Raw genomic sequence first — 18,536 nt, 5'->3', positions numbered from 1 at the left:
ATAAGGATCACATCATGGTGGATGAAGAGATTCTCTGTTCATTCGTGGCAACAAAATACTTCATCCTAAAAAATTTGATCTTATTGAAAGTAACCGTGAAAGTGGTATTTGTTGAAGTGCTTCAACATGGAATAATCACTGTTTATGTATGCGGCGCTGTACAAATCAAATGAGAAAGAGAATTGACACAAAGCCTTACTGGAACAAATTGGAGTTACTTCAGCGGGCTAGTCTTCCTGAGGCCCCAAATATACATTGGACCAGAGCCTTACAATTAGTTGGGCCAAAAAGCTTTAATGCTTAAAGGGTCCCCCCCCCCCCCACCCCACCCCACCCCACCCCAATTTGGATCCTCTACTGCTGAGCTGCCCAGCGGGACCCTACTGCCAAGATACAGTAAGGTGAGGAATGACCGCCTTACCCCTGCCCAAGTACCTTGCCCAAGTGGGGGTAAGGCAGTCATTTACCACCTTGCTGTGTCTTGGCAGTAGGGTCCTGCCAGGCAGCTCAGCGGTAGAGGATCTGAATATCCCAGAACATCCTGTCTGGGTTTGGTCTGCTCAATGTTATTCTTGTAAAGCAGCTGTTAATTAACAATTACACAGACTGAAAACAACTTACCAACTAGGGATGAAAATCTTTGAAAATACTAACCAGAAAAAATTGACTCTCTTTCGTCTCCCTAATTAACTCTCAGTCTCATTCTCATTAGTCATTATACAGAACATTATAAAATCCCAAACTAGTGAACCAAGACACTGAAATTGGTGACAATGCATATACTGTAGCAACCCAAAAAAATACTTCAAACAACAAAAAGAACACCTGCACCATGAATATTTTCTACAAAGGCAGACTAGCCAGGGAAGAACCAAAGATACATGGTCGAGAACGAGATCAGGTAAAACATCAATGCTTCAACATACCGATTGTGCAGTCATTCAATCAAAACCATTTTATTCCTTCCCATCATCTCTTTTTCTTTATCAACATCTCAGACAACACTAAATGCCGACTGGATCGTTGACGAGAGACGGGATGTAATTGTCTGGGAGGCAAATGCTTGAATCTGCTTCTTGGCATCTGAACACAATCAAGATAAAAGTTCAGCATCATGTTGAAGTATACGATAATGCATCAATTGACAATGGAAAGAGGAACAACTATATAGGCTACCAATCTTCTGAAACACACACTTCTCTAGTTTGGACATAACTAAATCTAAAGCCCATTTGTCAACAGCTTCTCTGGAGGTAACTGGAGAATCCTATTTGCTCAAATCATCTCTTGTTGGATAAATAATGATTTTATTATAACAAATAAGCACTCTATGGCACCACTGCATGCAAATGCTCCATTTTTCCCAACCATTGATGGCATATTTTTTACCATTTGACTCGTGCCAAACATCAACAACAACAAAATGTATAAAACACTTCTCTTCTGTCTTTAGTTTGATTATTTTTCTTTTTGGTACTAAACAGCTTCATATCTTCTTTTGTGTACATGGACCAGACCAGTATTATATATGGGATAGAAGCAATCTAAGTTCTTGTATGAAAAACAATATCTTCCTTAATATAATCCATCAGGCAACTCCCGCAATTGATTCTAATGCATACTTATAAAGAAGGGGACTTTTTTAAGAGTTCTATAGAAGATAAAAGTACAGCTCTAATATTATTGATCCAAAGTGCCTTGCACCTGTATCAGCAGTCTACAATTTGACAGTATCAAACTAAAAGATACATAAATATAAGGGAGGAAAAAAGAGCCGTTGAAATATAGTCGTGGGAAGAAAGCCGCTGTAATATAGTCAGGGGAAAAAGAGCCGTTGAGATATAACCGTTTGAAAGGATCCATTGGAATGTAGCTGTTGGACAGGTCTTGGAAAGAGTGCCTTTGAAAAGGGGAAAAAAAAGCCGCTGCTTGAAAAAAATGTAAGAAGAGAGGGAGAACGTGGAGTGGGCATTAAATACTCATCATCATGACCACACCAGAATCACAATACTTGGTCATCTTTAATAAGGATGTCAAAATGGAACCGGAACCGACCGTTTATGATCGAACTGAACTGCACTGCAGAAAAATGATCCGGTTTTGATTTTATAGGTTCTCTTCCTTGTTTGGTTTTGATTTGCACTGCAAAACCGCGGTTCTAAACCGAATAGAAACCGATACCTCTTACTCGAATACTGACCCATGCATCAATTGGATTAATTTATAACATAATAATTAATTTAATAAACATAATTATTGCAACATACTTGAAACATAAAATAAGTATATGTCATGGGTTAACTATCTATTATATTTGTTCAAGTATGAATTGAAAATTATGGATGATGTTAAAATGGATTAACAAAATCCAACTGTTTAATAGAAGAAATATTTTGTTTATCATGTGAGAGTGGAGAAGAAAAAAAAGGAAAAGGACGGGTGAAGATGGGAAGTTTTTTTTTTTTTTGATCACATAGGCATGGGAAATATGATGAGCGAGGAGAGAATGGAGAAACACGGCGATATAAAGGCCTTCAAAACCGAGGTTGGCTTCATTACTGTTTCCCAAAACGACACTACACAAACCGCATGTAAACCGGTTGTGAATCGGATAACGAAAACCGAATAGAAACTGGTAAAACCGGACCGTATGCAAAACAATTTTGATTTTGGCTGATTCCTATCCGGTTTGGTTTTGATTTCACCTTATCAAAATGTAAACCGCACGGCAACCGAACCAAATAACCAGAACCACACCGTTTGACAACTTTAATCTTTAATGTGCAATGAGAATATTTGGCTAGGCTTCTTGTTCCTCGCTTCTGTGCGAGAAGTAGAGGCCCAAAAGCAGTGGAGCAGTTGGCTTCTCGGCTTTTGGCAGAAAAGATTTCAAGGCAAAAAAAGGCTTTTGCCCTACGCAAGCAAGAAGGGCTTCATACGCAACCCTCTCTTATTGAGTTATTGTGCCACATGGAAAAATGATGTCGCTATTCCAACAGTTGGTTAAGGAGGACAAGGTCTGGATTAGCCACATGAAAATTTTCATGGCCTAATTGAATAAAAAGAACCCCCTGTGTATTGACATGCACCTCTGCGTATGTCCATTCATGTTCACCTTGATATGTGAGCAAGGTCTATGAGGTCTACCTACCCACAAAATTTGGACCCCAACCTAACCGCCACATGGCAGATATTTGGACCCCACAGGAAGACATTCCTAGATGAGCCGTGCAAGAACCAAGATCTAAAATTCCTAATGCCTACTTCTCATTGATCCGCTTTTAGAGATTCTAATCTTGAGAAGCCAACTTCTCAAAAGTTGGAACCAGAGTAGCAGAAGAACAAGAGGCTTAGCATGCATTTCAATGATTCAGAATGCAATCGGATAAGCATGGATCTCCTTAACTCAAATTCATAACCATCCCCAACTATTGAAAACCAAATCAAGTATTCAAGCTAATTGCAGAAAGAAATGGTAAATCTAAATCCAATTGATCCATACGTAATACAACAATGTCAATAATATTCTCTCTGGAATATACAATAGGGGTGCTGTTCTCTATGCTGCTGTGTAGGCTGCGCCCAGGCACATGGGGGTTGGTGCAATGACCACCCTGCCCCCCAGAGTGGCAGGCCCATGTGCCTGGGCGCAGCCTGCGCTACGGCACAGAGAACATTCTCCCTATACAATATTGTCCAGAATACTATTGATGCAGTTAAATGATCTAAATAGGCTTATTTTATTAGAAATAAGCTTTAGATTAGGTTATATGTGTTGGGCCTTTAGTCCAATGAGTTTTCTTTGTAATGGGCCGCTTTAATGGGCCTATAATATGGGTATAGGCTAGGCATACGGGATTAGTTGAGTTAGTAGCTTTATTTCTTTATTTTACTTGTTAGAGTAATTTACATGCACCTGCCCTCGTATTTGAACCATTTACAGAACACCCCCCCCATTGTTTGAACATTTACATGGACTTCCCCTGGACTATTGTGGGGCTTACAAGTAAGCCTGATGCAGGTTCATCATAGAAATTGGCTTATTTCTTTAGAAATAAGTCTAGGGTTGGGATGTATATATGTTGGGCCTTTGATCCCAAGGGTTTTCTATGTAATAGGCCACTTTAATGAGCCCAAACTAGGGGTATATAGGTTGCATACGGGATTAGCCCAATATTTAGTTTATTTTTATGTTTTTTAATTGAACCGGTTCAAATTGGTTCAATTTAAGTGATCATGTGACTTGGTTAAGTAGTCATGTGATGTAAATTGGGCTGGATTAGGACTTTATAAGTCCAGCCATGTTTTGAGTCTATTTCCTTTAGTATTCTAGTTTCCTAGTCAGTTTAAGTTACCTAATAGGTTAGGGATAGGGTTAGGCATTTCTTTTTTAGTGTAGGAATCTAATTTTGGGTCTTTTATATAAGGTTGTAAGGGGGCCAAGTATTGAATACGAATTTGATTAATAAAAATTAGCTTTATGCTTGCTGCCATTGCTACTGCTCTTTGTGAGTGTATATCCTTGTGGATCTCAAGGTGGATAGGGTGGGTGGACTCCTGCGACTCCTTGCGTCTGTCCAGTACCGGGAGGTTCTTCTTCTTCTTCAATCGAACTTCTTCAAGCTGCTGCTGCTGCCTTTGAAGGAGATCAAACCAGTAAGTAATTTTAGTTTCCTGCATATATCCTTCCCTTCCATCCATCAAACCCTAACCTCCATTAAACCTGCAACTCCTACCTTAACTAGGACTCCCTCATAACTACAGATCTATCCATCAGTTTCAAACCAAACTTCCAGCATACAACCCCCACACTTCCCCCTACACTCGATCCTAAACCCAGCTCATAACTCCCACTCTACCCTCTCCATTCCTTCACTCCATTAAAGCCCAAAACCTGCAACACAATTCTGTCCAGAATTGCAGAATTTTAAAACCTTCCCAAATCCTATTATTTATATACCATAAAGGCACCCTAGACCTGCATATGAAAGCCATATAAGACCCATTCCCAAATTCCCATCCTAAACCCTAGAATAAACCTAAAACCTAGTGCTGTCCATTCGAACCAGCAACCCCTTTTGCTATTGATCCTGTCATCTGGCTCCTAGTAGGTCTCCTACCTATCTAGGACTACATTAAAGCCGTGTCCGTTAAGTTGAAACCGTTAGTTGAAGCTAAACATTCATAATGGCCATATTACCCTTCAATAATGTACTTTGACCCTTTTACTGTTATGTTACAAAACCCAAACCCATCTCCTCAGCCATTGTTCCAACCTCATCTTCCTCCATCTATCACCTCCTTCTTCTCCATCGATCTTGTGAACCTCCACTGTCCTCTCCGACAATCTGTGAGAGAGGAGCTCCACTCTCCATTCCGGCGATCTTCGAGATGCGAAGCGGGGGAGATGGGTTGTGCCGGCAGCAGGGGTGGGGGTGCCCACCCATCCTCTGTAACACTATAAACCCACTTCCATCCTCCGCAACACTGCAAACCCACCTCCACCCTTTCCCCTTCTTGAGTTCAGCGAATCGAGGAACATTTCTCTGAAATGGGTTTGATTAATTTTGCAGAGCATTACATTCGACCACTTCTCCGTTTCAGCGGGCTCAGATTCCTCGGGAGTACAACCGGTATGACCTCCATGAGGAAAAGGGAAGAAACGCAGGAAAACCCAAAAAGAGAATCTCAGGATGGGTTGGAGAAGCCAGAGTTTAACGAGGATAACATCTCACCGAGGGGTGTATTGGATATCCCTGTTTTAGGTGTCAATTCAGATAACAGTAGCAGCAGTTGCAGTACTTCATCTACGGATAAATTGATCGTGCACCAAGCTTTGGTTCTAGAATCAAAATTTTCACAGTGGAGGAATAATTGATATCATGAAAAGGAAATCTCTGAGAAAATTTCCTACATTTCCAATGTTGGTGACTTCTGAAGTGTCGAGAAGGAGTTTATGTAGGAGATTAGCTAGGATTCGCTGTGCTGAAGGTCAAATTGAGTATGAAATGCTACCAGCTCACCCTGGGCACTGGAACGGTAAGCAACAACATTTCTTTTCATAATTTTTTGATTTATTGCTTAAAAATTACTAGGATCAGATCAATTTTATCAAAAAATACTTGAGTTCCTAACAATTGGTTCTGATTTTGTGTTTTTGGGTCAATAGGGTGATTGCAGATGAATTATTTCCATCAATCAAGGAAGAGCCAAAGAACGGTGGCAGTGGTGGTGTCCAGAAACCAGATCCCTATGTATGAAGGTGGAACGAATCAGACTATCTGAGTAGTTTGGAGGAAAACCTGTCGGCACCGGTGCCTCAGAAACTTGCCTTCATAGTCCGTTCAAGAGCTTACGTTTTGGGCAGGCTTGTTAAACCTCTGTTCTACAGGAATATCGACTGGTCAATCGTCTTTGACCCCCAAGAAGCTCAAAGTTCACCTTTCGCTTCAGAATTGCACATACAATTAAATTTTTTTTTCAGATTCTCAGAAGAGGAATACTTGTCTTCCCTGTAGATCAGAAAACGAAGTGATTAGAGAGGGGGAGGGAGAAGGAGAGGGAATCTGTTTCCATAAACACCTCACAAACAGTGTAAACCCATCTCCACCCTTTCGCCGCAGAGTTTCTGGGCAAGGTGAGGTCTGCTGGAAAGTTCTGTCTTCTTCACCTTCACCAGAGATGGTACGTAGCAAACCCTTTTTGAAAATCGATTTGGGGATTTTAGGTTTGGAGGATGTAATAAGGGTAAAAATGGTATATCAATTTTATCATTTTAGTTCATGATACAATAAGGGTAAATATGTCTTTTACATTTCAAAACTAACACCTCACTAAGACAGTCAGCCTTCATGGGTACGGACGTAATAGTTCAATCATGAGGGGAGGTTCATGCAATTTGCTGTAATTGTTATTAAGTGTTTTAGTTAGGCTGTATTAGAATTCTATAAGCCCAGTCCTATTTTGAGTTAGTTTCCTTTATTATTTCAGTTTCATAATAGTTTAGGTTACCTTTGTTAGTAGAGACTGTGTAAGACTTGGTATTAGCACTAGCTAGCGCTAATACCGAGACATACTTTAGGGGTAATTTAGGTATTATGTTAAGTTTCTCTTCCTGTTGTGTCCCCTGGTTCCTCTAAGTGATTATGTATTGAATGGAGTGGAAGCTCTAACATTAAGTTGAGACTCCCAAGGTTACACAGACCTATCGTCCCTCATTGCTCTCTCCCTCTTCTCTTTTCCTCTTCTCTTATTATTATTTACAACCTTATTAGTTAAGGATTGGATTAGGCCTTTCCTGTTTAGTGTAGGAGTCAGTTTTTGAGTCTTCTAGATAAGTAAACAAATTTTGGTTAATAAAAACTGCAGCTTTGTTTGCTTCTTCTCCATTGAAGATCTCTTTTGTTTGATCAAGAAACCCCTTGTTTGTGATCAAGGAAGATTGGTGTCTGATCCAATCGAACACCTTGCGGTGTGAAGCCCGTGTGGATTGCTCTATTGCTCATGTTCTGGTGTTGTTATTCTTGTAATGGTTTTGTGAATTTATCTTCTAAAGTTCTGCCATCAACAAGTAAGTAAGTTCAGACCTTGAATTTTTTTCTGCAAATTCCTGTTCTACCTAGAATTTACATGTTACATGTTTTTTTAGATTAAGAAATCCAACCATTAGATTCCTTCAAGATTTTGACCATATGTTCATGAACCTTAATGGTGCACTAGATATGAGTGTGACCTAATTCTGACCATCTAATCTTGAGAAATTTCTGTTTTCCATTCTGCCCCTACCCTCCATTATAGCTACTGTTTTAATCTTTCTTGTTGCATCGATTCTGAGATTTAAATTACTGCTTATGTCATATGCTGTTGAATTGATTGACCACTACACACCCTAATTTCTGAATTCTGACTTCCTTAGTAAATTACTGTTTTACCCCTACTTCGGTTACTATTTGTTTTCTCATCGATATATTGATTTTCAAAATCTGTTTTAATCACTAGTTCAAAACAGATTTCATAGTGACTCGATTACCCTGTTTCTGTTCTTGGTTGCTGATTTACCCTTCTCCTAGATCTACTAGGATTGTCCCATACAGCCTTAATTCTTTGATTTAAAGATCTTGTCTATTGGTTACTGTTTTGAGTCGTTTAAATACAGAAATAAATTGATAGCCGATTTCTTGACAAGGACAAACCACCATGCTTAGAGATAACCCCCCCCCCCACAAAACAAAAATAAATAAAAATTGGGGATATGGTCATGAACAGTTTAATGATGGCTAAATGTACAATTTTAGGGTATTGTATCCAGAAGCATTTTTAAAAGCAAAGAGTTAAATGAATATGTAATATAGATCAAAAGGCACTTAGATATAGTTGTAATGCATAAGTGTTGACCACTGAACAGGACAAACACAAGATAATTGCATACCTTTGCGACATTTAGTGAATCCAACAATATTTGCAATGCTGAGGCTCAAACAAACTCCTACAACTAGGACGTAATCTGCTTGGAATCGTATGAGTGAAAATATACCAAGGAAGATCCATGCAACTGCCTGAACAACAAGAAGACAACTATCCATCAGATTACAATGCTCAAAAAGTACTGACAAATTTTTACTTACATAGTAGTTGTTGAGATGTGTTAGCCGATATTATAAGGGTATTTTTGGTTTTTTATTTATGCTTTATTTATGTACTTTTGAACAAGGGTAGGATTGTAATTTGGGCTGTGACACTGTTCACGTGAACAGTATCGTGAATAGTATCATGAACAGTATTTCCCTTTGTAATCTCTTTTATTATTATTTTTATAAATAGAGAGCTTAACTGATCTCATTGATCATTCAAGCCATTCACGAAATTCCTGTTTTGTTAACATGGCATCAGAGCAAAATACACTCTGATCTAGGTTTTCAAAACCCACCTCCCTCCCTTCAATTTTTTTCTCCTTCCCTCCATCGAGCTTCTTCCCTTCTTCTTTCTTCCTTTCTTTTGGTTCTTCTTCTCCCATTAGGGCAGCACTACTGAGGTGATCGTAATGATCTAGCTGCTGCCCCACTATACCTCCTTTTTTATGCCTCACTTTGATGAGCCATAAAAGTGAGGTCTTCCGCTGTTTTCAGTTATTTCATCGTATGGTTCAGACCCAATTCAATGCCACCTTGCGCATTTTACGCAGTGATAATGGCAGAGTATATGGAGGGTCAGTTCCAACTTTATTTGGCTGCACATGGTATTGTCCATCAGACTAGCTGTGTTGACACACCTGCCTAGAATGGGGTTGCTGAAAGGAAAAATAGACATCTCCTTGAGGTAGCCCGGGCCATTATGTTTGCACGGAAGGTTCCTTCTCACTATTGGGGTGATGCCATTCTTACCGCTGCTTATCTCATCAACCGTGTGCCTACCCGTGTCCTTGATGGTCGTTCCCCCGTTGATCTCCTCCAGGGTTCCTCCTCCTTTGTGGTTCCCCCCAAAGTTTTTGGTTATGTTTGCTATGTCCGCAATCATCATCCTCAAGGGAAATTTGATCCACGGAGCATTCGGTGTATTTTTCTGGGCTATTCTGCGACCCAGAAAAGATACAAGTGTTACCATCCACCTTCTCGTCGTACTTTTGTCTCCATGGATATTGTCTTCCATGAGTCCTTGTCATATTATTCCCAGACACCTCTTCAGGGGGAGCAGGATCAGGGTTTTGAAGATGTGTCTGCTATTCTTCCGGCTTCTATTTAGGGGGAGCCCTCTGTAACTTCAACTCCTATAGTGGCTCCTATTCAGGGGGAGTGTAGACCAGTCAGTCAAATCCCTGTTGATAAGGTATATACCCGGGAGCGCACAGGACAAGTTGAGACTACCACCACCACCATACCACCTCCACAATCGTCTGCACTTGATCCAGATCCAGACCCTACTACATCATCTGGTAAGGATCCTTCCCTTGACTTACCTATCGCTGTTCGTAAAGGCGTTAGGTCATGCACCCAACACCCCATCTCCAATGTTGTTTCCTATGATGCTTCCTTCCTATCGTGCATTTGTTTCTTCTCTTTCCTCTGTTTCTATTCCTCAGAAATGGCAGGAGGCGATTGCAGATCTAAAGTGGAAAGCAGCCATGATGGAAGAAATGACGGCCTTACTTAAAAATGAGACATGGGAGCTAGCTGTTCTTCCTTCGGGTAAGAAACAGTCGGGTGCAAATGGGTATTTGTTGTCAAGCAGAAGCAAGATGGAACAGTGGATAGATATAAAGCCAGGCTTGTGGCCTGAGGCTTCACTCAGACTTATGGGATCGACTACCAGGAGACTTTTGCCCCTATTGCGAAGTTGAACACTGTTCGGGTCTTACTGTCTTGTGCTGTCAACTTTGGCTGGGACCGACAATAGTTGGATGTAAAAAATGCATTTCTTCATGGGGAGTTGGAAGAGGAGGTTTATATGGATGTTCCTCCGGGTTTTTCCTCTGACAAGACCCATGGGAAAGTTTGTAGGCTCAAAAGGGCACTCTATGGGTTGAAGCAATCTCCACGAGCATGGTTTGGTAGGTTTTATAAAGCCATGGTCTCCTGTGGATACAAATAGAGTCATGTTGATCACACTCTGTTCATCAAGCAAAAGGGCGAAAATGTCACTCTTCTCATAGTTTATGTTGATGACATAGTTGTGACTGGTAATGATACAGATGAAGTTTCTCACCTGAAGGCTTTCTTGGGACGGAAATTTGACATAAAAGATCTAGGACAACTAAGATATTTTCTTGGGATTGAAGTTGCCCGTTCTCCAAAAGGCATCTTTCTCTCCCAGAGAAAGTATGTTCTAGATTTACTATCAGAGACTGGTTTGCTTGGTTGTCATCCTTGTGACACTCCCTTGGAAGCTACTACCCGTCTGCAAGAGAAGGATGGTGAACCAGTTGATAAGGGCAGATATCAATGATTGGTGGGCAAGCTGATTTATCTCTCCCACACCAGACCAGATATTGCCATTGTTGTGAGTCTTGTGAGCCGTTCATGCATGATCCTTATTCCACTCACATGGCTGCTGTTCTTCGTATTCTCCATTACTTGAAGTCGCTCCAGAAAGGGGATCCTTTTGTTTCCTCATGACCATCTTCGCATTGAGGCTTACACGATGCTTGATCGGGGTGGTAACCCCGACAGAAATCTACCTCAGCTATTGTACTTTTGTTGGAGGAAATCTAGTCACATGGAAGAGTAAAAAGCAAAATGTTGTGGCAAGATCTAGTGCAGAAGCTGAATTCCGTGCTATGGCCCAGGGTATATGTGAGTTACTGTGGCTTCAGAGTTTACTCCTTGATATCCATGGCTCTGTTCATCTTCCAATGATGTTGTACTATGACAACAAAGCAGCAATTAGCATTGCCCACAATCCAGTGCAGCATGACCGAACCAAACATGTGGAGATTGACAGACACTTCATCAAGGAGAAGTTAGAGAGTGGGCAGATTTGTAATCCTTTTGTGAAGTCTGGAGATCAACTGGCTGATGTCTTCACCAAAGGGTTGAGTGGGAAGCTGTTTTATCCTAGTCTAGTCAAGTTGGGCATGTGTGATATCTATGCCCCAACTTGAAGGAGAGTGTTGAGATGTGTTACCCGATATTATAAGGGTATTTTTGGTTTTTTATTTATGCTTTATTTATGTACTTTTGAACAAGGGTAGGATTGTAATTTGGGCTGTGACACTATTCACGTGAACATTGTCGTGAATAATATCGTGAACAGTGTTTCCCTTTGTAATCTCTTTTATTATTATTATTATAAATAGAGAGCTTGACTGATCTCATTGATCATTCAAGCCATTCACGAAATTCCTGTTTTGTTAACAGTAGTGTATCCCTCATTTTTATGCTGGTTTATGTATGTTGCCAGGTGGCTTCATTAAATATTTTGTACTTGAAAATAAAATCACACATGGACACATGGTTGCAGCTCCTCTGATGAACCACTGAAAAGCCCGGAAATGTATTTTAAACCTCAGATCAAGGGTCTGGCATGGCACCTATACACGCTGACAGAAAGAGCAATAGTCTCAAGGATCAACTGATCCAAAGCAGGATCGCCCTTCTAGAACCAATCCCAAATTGAATACATAGTAGATTGCCTTATCCACCAGCTGGATTAACCCCTTCCAGCCAGTGTATCAGGCAGTCTATTCCAATCCAAGACCCAATCAATCAAATCTCTTCAACCATGCAGTTAGGCAAAGTATAGATGTTGTGCACCACAGGTTTCATCTACATGCATACAATAAGCACCATACAGGTTTAATTTTATATCAAACACCTCTTTCAAATGCAAGGGTGTTTTCACCATCATCTTCATATTTTGAAACAGTTTAACAAGTTTGATGCAAGGACATTACAAGACATACAGACCAATCTCCGGACATCATGGAGGGAGATGCAAACCAAAAAGCATGGAAACCCTAAGCACAGTTTCCTTCTGGGCCAAGCTATCTGCCTGGGATTTGGCTGACCTGCGCATCCAATCATGCAAAGAATTTAGGAATGCCACCACAGACAGCCACCTCTATGATCTAGTCTCAAAGAAATGACACATGTCCATCCACTAAAAAAAAACAAGCTGTTTCAACCTCATAGTTTGAGAACTCGCGAGATCTCGGTTTTTCAGGAAGTCGAGACGAGTTGCTATACGATTTCATATGAGTGCCAGATCTCGAGATCTGGGCGAGATCTCGGTGGAAAATCTTGGTATACAGACACCTATCTCTTGGTATACAGACATTTATGTATGCCAGCAATCAGGACACACACTTATTTATGCCTAATATCATTTAAGTAAATGTATTTCATTTACTTAAGATATTATTATTCATAAATAAACAAATACTCCCTATTTGAATCCAAAAAAAATAGTTAAAAAATCAAATTCCAAAAGGAAAAAAAAAGTCAACCCATTAATTCAAGAACAAAAATAGGATTTTCGGCGGTAGGTGCAATTTTCAACTTTCTAATGCTGGAGTTTTTCTCAAATCTAAAAATTCCATAAATCTTAATAAGGTAAAACATTGCTAAAAACCAAAAGTGTGGTAAAATATTCATTTGTTTTGATGTCCAAAAAAATATTTTCATTTAGAATGATTTTGACAGCATTTGCACACACCAAATTAAGTTTGACCGGTACATAACTTCTTCAATATAAATCAAATTTAAGCAATCTTGGACTTACTAGAAAGCTTTCAAAACAAAACTTAAAGTTAGCAATGTTTTACCATATTAAGATTTATGGAATTTAAGCAATCTTGAGACTGAATACATTAACATATCACATTTTATGTAACATTTGTTTTAGATTGATGTATTGTATACTTTAACATTTCTAATGCTTATTTATGTTGTTTTACATTAATTGAACGTTTTGATTGCTTTCTATTACTAAATTATGTACAGAGTATGGTATTTTAGTACGTCATCGCCTACCAACCCATGGTCCGAAGTGAAACTCATATTTGGACTTTGTTTTTGCAAAATCTGATAGTGCCATTATGTTTGAATGGCCTAAGATAGGCTGAATACCAAGTTTCAGACCCAAACTAGGTCTAAAACCCACCGAGTTGAGGCTCCCTAAGGAATGTCATTGAATGAAGCTTTGGGGTACTGCGTTTTAAGAATGATGCCTCCATACTCACTTATATTTCAGGCCTATATTGTCATCGGCTCATTGCTACTTGTGCACTCCACAATTACATCCGAGATGAACAACAAGCGGACCAAGAATTTGTAAGACTAGGAAATGATTAGGTTTTAGTGGAAGATCCAAATCCAACATCTACAATTGGTCCAACAACAATTATGATTCCTCCACATGGTTCTCAGCTTCAATGAGCAAATGAGATACATAGCCTTAGGAAAGAAATTGCAAATTAGATGGCTAGACTTCACTGGATAGCAGAGATTTGATATTTTCCACTATTGTTTTGATTTTTTTTCTTGTCATTGATTTGCACAATTGTGGAACACTTTTATTTATTGCATATTGTCCTTTAATTTTTTAATGAACATTTGTATTTATTAGACATCATCTTTTTATTTGCTTTATGAAAAATACAATTATAATCCATAATGGCATTTCTGTAAATCCAGAAATATCAATTCTACCTAAGATTGACTCCTACGGAGTGGGAGTGAAACCAAATGTATCCTAACAACAACAACAAAAAACTCAGCCTTATCCCAACTTAATGGAGTTGGCTACATGGATCCAATTAAAACAACATAGGGAAAACTGAGGTCTACACAAAAAAAAAGGGGGGGGGGGGAGGGGGGGGATGAAGAGATAAGGGAAAAAAGGATGGAAAATGAGATGAGAAATGAAAAATGGCAAATGACAAATGAAAAATGGAAAATAAAATAAAAAAGAAAGATGAAAGATGAAAGTAAGAGGAAAGAGGTACAACCTAACAACTTGGGAGAATCTCAGCTAAATGAGGTCTGCTATATGGATCCTTGCCCTCCAGTAGACCCTCTCCGAGGTCATACTTGTACAAGACCTAGACTATGCCTGTCCTTCCTCACAACTTCTCCTATGGTCATTTTATGCCTGTCCCTAGTTCTTTTAGCTCCTTCAATTGAGATCATTCACTCCTTTCTGGGGCTTCCTTAGGCCTCCATTGAACATGACCATACAACCTCAAACGACTCTCTCGGAGCTTGTCATTGATCGGGGCAACTCTGAAGTCAACTCTAAAACGTTCATTCCTTACTTTATCCTTTATAGTTTTTCCACACATCCATCTTAACATGCTCCTCCCCATCTTATTGATGCATATTCAGGGAAAAAAACCAACATTTAGGATTTCTTTCCATACACTTCCAGAAACTGAAGGCTTTAGATACACTTATCACATATAAAATCAGAAAATATTTGCAGGCAAGAGAATTAGAGTCCCCTCAATGAATGTTCACTTACTGTGAGATAGAGTGTCCACCAAAAGAGCCATGAATCCTTCTTGTTCATCCGGGACAATGACTACAGAAAAGAAAATGGAAAATATATAAGATGCAGGGTAAATTCTTGTCAAAAATGCGGACTCATCTTGAAAATTTTTTACAAGAACGGGGAGGAAAAGAAGTATTTCCATCATGGAGAAAAAGTGAATAGACTTCAGATAAAGTAATACCAACCTCTTGGTCAAGGCATTCGAATTTCCATATGCTTTCTCCCAAATCATTTATTTCATTCCACCATCTCAAACCAACTAATATGCGCCCACTGACATTCTTTACTACCCAAAAGTCGAGAGCAGCAAGAAGAACAGTTACCACAAAAATGATGACAAAGCTTTTAGAGAAGAGGGCTGAAAGAATGTAGAACGCCAATGCACCAGCCTGTCAAACTCCAAAGGTAGTAAGTTAATAAAATGGGTTAAGAAAAGAGCACAGGGATCCTCCCTGGGCAGTCTAGGAAAGATTTTACAGATGGGCACGGGCACCTACTTATACTACATGGTAGATAAGATGAAGCTAAAATTTTATGGACAAGTAAACCCCAAGGTTCCTGGGCTCATATGTCAAGTTTTAGCCCAATAAAGTTGGCCATGTGGCAAAACAAATCATTGAACAAATCCAAAAGTGCGAGGGATCACATGGGTATACATGGCAGGGTATGCGTTTAGACTGGGAGGTATATGATTGAACTGGAGTCCAAAATTAACCATTTCCCTAATATCCAAAGGTTTCTACATGTGACAAAAATTAGGGGTGCCTGTCTGAAGAAACTCTCAATTGTGGTCATCTTGGAAAACTTCACCTTAAGAAAAAACAATAAATCAAAAGATATTGATTGAACACTTGACCTTGAATAGCACATGAAAAAAGCATGTCTTTGGGTTGGCATAATTTTCATCTGCAGGCTGAAAAGTAAAGAAAATAATCATCGATTAACAAATAGTAAATACGAGTAAAGCATCAAACAGACTCTGCGAAAATTGGGTTCTCGCCCAGTTTCTCTGAGCGCGCCCCCCACCCAAAAAAAATAAATTTGTTTGCAAGTATCAATAACCACAGATGCAAGATCTGGCACTTATCACCGTGCAGCATGAAATAGAGATCTAAGACAATTAACACTGTCAATAATTAAATCCTTATCCTTAAAAAAAGAAATGCACAAATAGATCCCTTGCTTGGAAATCATATTTGGGCCATGAATAATCTAATTTCGGAATAGTTAGTTCATCGTACTCATAAAATTAATATTAACTTAAAACTTTGCTGATATCCAGAAGCTTAATTAATGCATTGCAACAGAGAGTTGCAATGAAAATTTTCCTAGACAAACAATAAATAGATATTAACACAAACTTAATAGATCACCCACGAACTTGACTCAAATAGATAAAATCTGAGAAATAAGAGATGCATACTGACTATTCAAAGAGTGGGGATCCAACAAACGTTTAAACAAAAGAAGATTCGCAATGAATTGGACATGAGAGATCCGTAGAGAGAAATGACCTGGTTTAGATCCATATCAAGAGATGAAAAGATGCCCTAACGAGATCACTTGGCTTTCCCGTCCTTCTTCATGAGTGTTAAAACTAAGAAGATATCTTCTTCCCTCTTCCGTCGACCTATTTCCTCGGTTGCGACTTTTCGACGTTTCCCTGCAATGACAACGAGCTCCTTGTCCTTTGACTCCTTTCTCGTTGCACACTTATGGCTTAGGAAATGAGGCGTTCGTTTCCGATAATACCCCCGATCTCTAATTTAAATTCCTTTAATCTTCCCCCGCAATACTTGAGCTGCAGTTCGGGTTTAACATAAAACCGTCGCTTCACTAGTTTGCTAGCACGGGATTTTTATCTGCTGCGGTAACTGCAGCGCTGCTGTACTCATCGTGCAGTGTTGCAGGTGCCATGTGTGCACTGCGGGCCCCACATGGCACACATGGCACCTACAGCGGCGCACAATGAGTATAGCAGCGTTATAGTTACAACAATGGATAATGATCTGCCAGCATGGTTTTAGTTTACAGTGTAGTGATGGTATCAATCCCGATACCAATACTGATACTGATATTAGCCGATATAACCTATTCGATAACAATTCCTAAAAATTAAAAACATGCTCCATAGTCCTAGAATTTAGCTTGTCTCCAGGGAGGCGTGCGCCCAGGGTGTTGCCAGGGGGCATCCAGCGGTTGAGTTGTGCCACACACGCCTAGGGATGTGTGCGGCATAGCCCAACGGCTGGCAGCACCCTGGGCGTTCCCTGCTCCCTGGAGACGATCCTGATTCTAAGTCCTATTGGCCTGGTATTTTGACATGTCAACGAGCATGATCTCTAATCCAATGCCAAAGGTGAAAGGCCACAGATTTAAATTTGGAATCGGATCAGCTAAATTCACGATGCGAATCCAATTCTTGTCATTACGGAGTAGACGATCCATACATCGTTTCTACGGTTCAGACGGAATTTGGTCAATTTCAAACGACCCCAACTCATTCTAATTGATTTGGAACAAAATTGAATCAGAATTGATTGGACCTGATTCTGATTCTGATACCAATTCCTTGTTTTAAGGTCTGAAAGCCTTTAACAATTTGATGGATCAACTTACATATATAAGTTTGAAGCACCTATTGGTGCAAATAATAAAAGTCTTACCACTCGAATCGGTTCAATCAAATGAGACGAGTTTGGGATCCTTATAAACCAGTCTTTGCAATCTCATGAACTTTAGAATTTGGAATCTGTGGAGTTCAATCCCAATTCATACTATTCTGAATCACTGATTCATATAGCCTTTTTAGGGTTTAGGTGGAATTTGACTGGTATTTCAGTCTATCCGAAACTGGATCAGAATTAGTTAGACCCGATTCAAATACTAATTCCTTGGTTTTTTTTTTTTTTTAATGAAAGTGTACATGCTTTAGAAGGAAGGTTTAAGGTTTCAATTGGGATTGCGGACACCTTTGAAGAATAAGGTATGGTGGAAAACCGAGTTAAGAAAGCTTCTTACCTAGTAGCCAGTAATTGAGACTCTTGGGATTGGCTATCAAATTTAAAATGTAATACATAAAAGAAAGGAGGGTTCCCTATGATGTGAGGGTGTAGTTTGCACCAATAGAAGGGAGGGTCATGAATTGTCTAATAAAGATTAGGGAGAATGTTCTCTGTGCTGCAGCGCAGGCTGCGCCTAGGCACATAAGCAGCCTGTGCAGGGGGTAGGGTGGTCATTGCGCTCACCCCCATGTGCCTGGGCGTAGCCTGCGTAGCACCACAGAGAACAGCACCCCTAAAGATTATTTAATGAGGAGGGAGGGTGTGAGGTCCATAGATGAGATATGAGAGGACATGCGAAAGAATTTGCACACTAGCGTTGTGCGCTTCTTTTTCTCATAAAGGAATACATTTAGGTGATTCCATCCATGGTATTAAAAAGAAAAGTAAAAAATACAGGAAAAATAACGATGACTAATCATGTGGATCTCATTCCTCACACAGAAGCATTCAAAATTATCGCCATGCTCCCGGCCTGTGCTAGTACAGGCC

The 18,536-nt window shown here is 39.8% G+C and overlaps 1 protein-coding gene across 3 annotated transcripts; it reads right to left on the bottom strand.

The window, feature by feature from the left end:
* Positions 1-951: 951 nt before the first annotated feature.
* On the bottom strand, positions 952-16,649 carry LOC122657381 (Golgi apparatus membrane protein-like protein ECHIDNA). Of its 3 annotated transcripts, XM_043852072.1 has the most exons (6): positions 16,497-16,649; positions 15,839-15,895; positions 15,168-15,371; positions 14,953-15,012; positions 8,429-8,555; positions 986-1,083 (listed from the first exon to the last, which is right to left on the bottom strand). In XM_043852072.1, the coding sequence occupies exons 1-6, from the start codon at positions 16,509-16,511 to the stop codon at positions 995-997; spliced, it is 552 nt and encodes a 183-aa protein (XP_043708007.1). In that variant the 5' UTR covers positions 16,512-16,649; the 3' UTR covers positions 986-994. The 3 variants fall into 3 exon arrangements, with proteins under 3 accessions (XP_043708009.1, XP_043708007.1, XP_043708008.1); XM_043852074.1 differs by lacking the exon at positions 8,429-8,555 and having other exon boundaries at positions 952-1,083; XM_043852073.1 differs by lacking the exon at positions 14,953-15,012.
* Positions 16,650-18,536: the final 1,887 nt, after the last annotated feature.

This window comes from Telopea speciosissima, chromosome 4, assembly GCF_018873765.1.
Source record: "Telopea speciosissima isolate NSW1024214 ecotype Mountain lineage chromosome 4, Tspe_v1, whole genome shotgun sequence".
NCBI lineage: Eukaryota > Viridiplantae > Streptophyta > Magnoliopsida > Proteales > Proteaceae > Telopea > Telopea speciosissima.
This window is presented reverse-complemented; position numbering and strand designations above follow the sequence as displayed.

What these genes read in the sequence shown, in the direction of transcription:
- LOC122657381 (XM_043852072.1), bottom strand. An exon ending in TTTTTCATGTGCTATTCAAG is followed by an intron (nt 15,372 to 15,838) that starts GTCAAGTGTTCA and finishes GGAGTTTGACAG; the next exon opens with GCTGGTGCATTGGCGTTCTA. An exon ending in ATTCACTAAATGTCGCAAAG is followed by an intron (nt 1,084 to 8,428) that starts GTATGCAATTAT and finishes GATTGTGTTCAG; the next exon opens with ATGCCAAGAAGCAGATTCAA.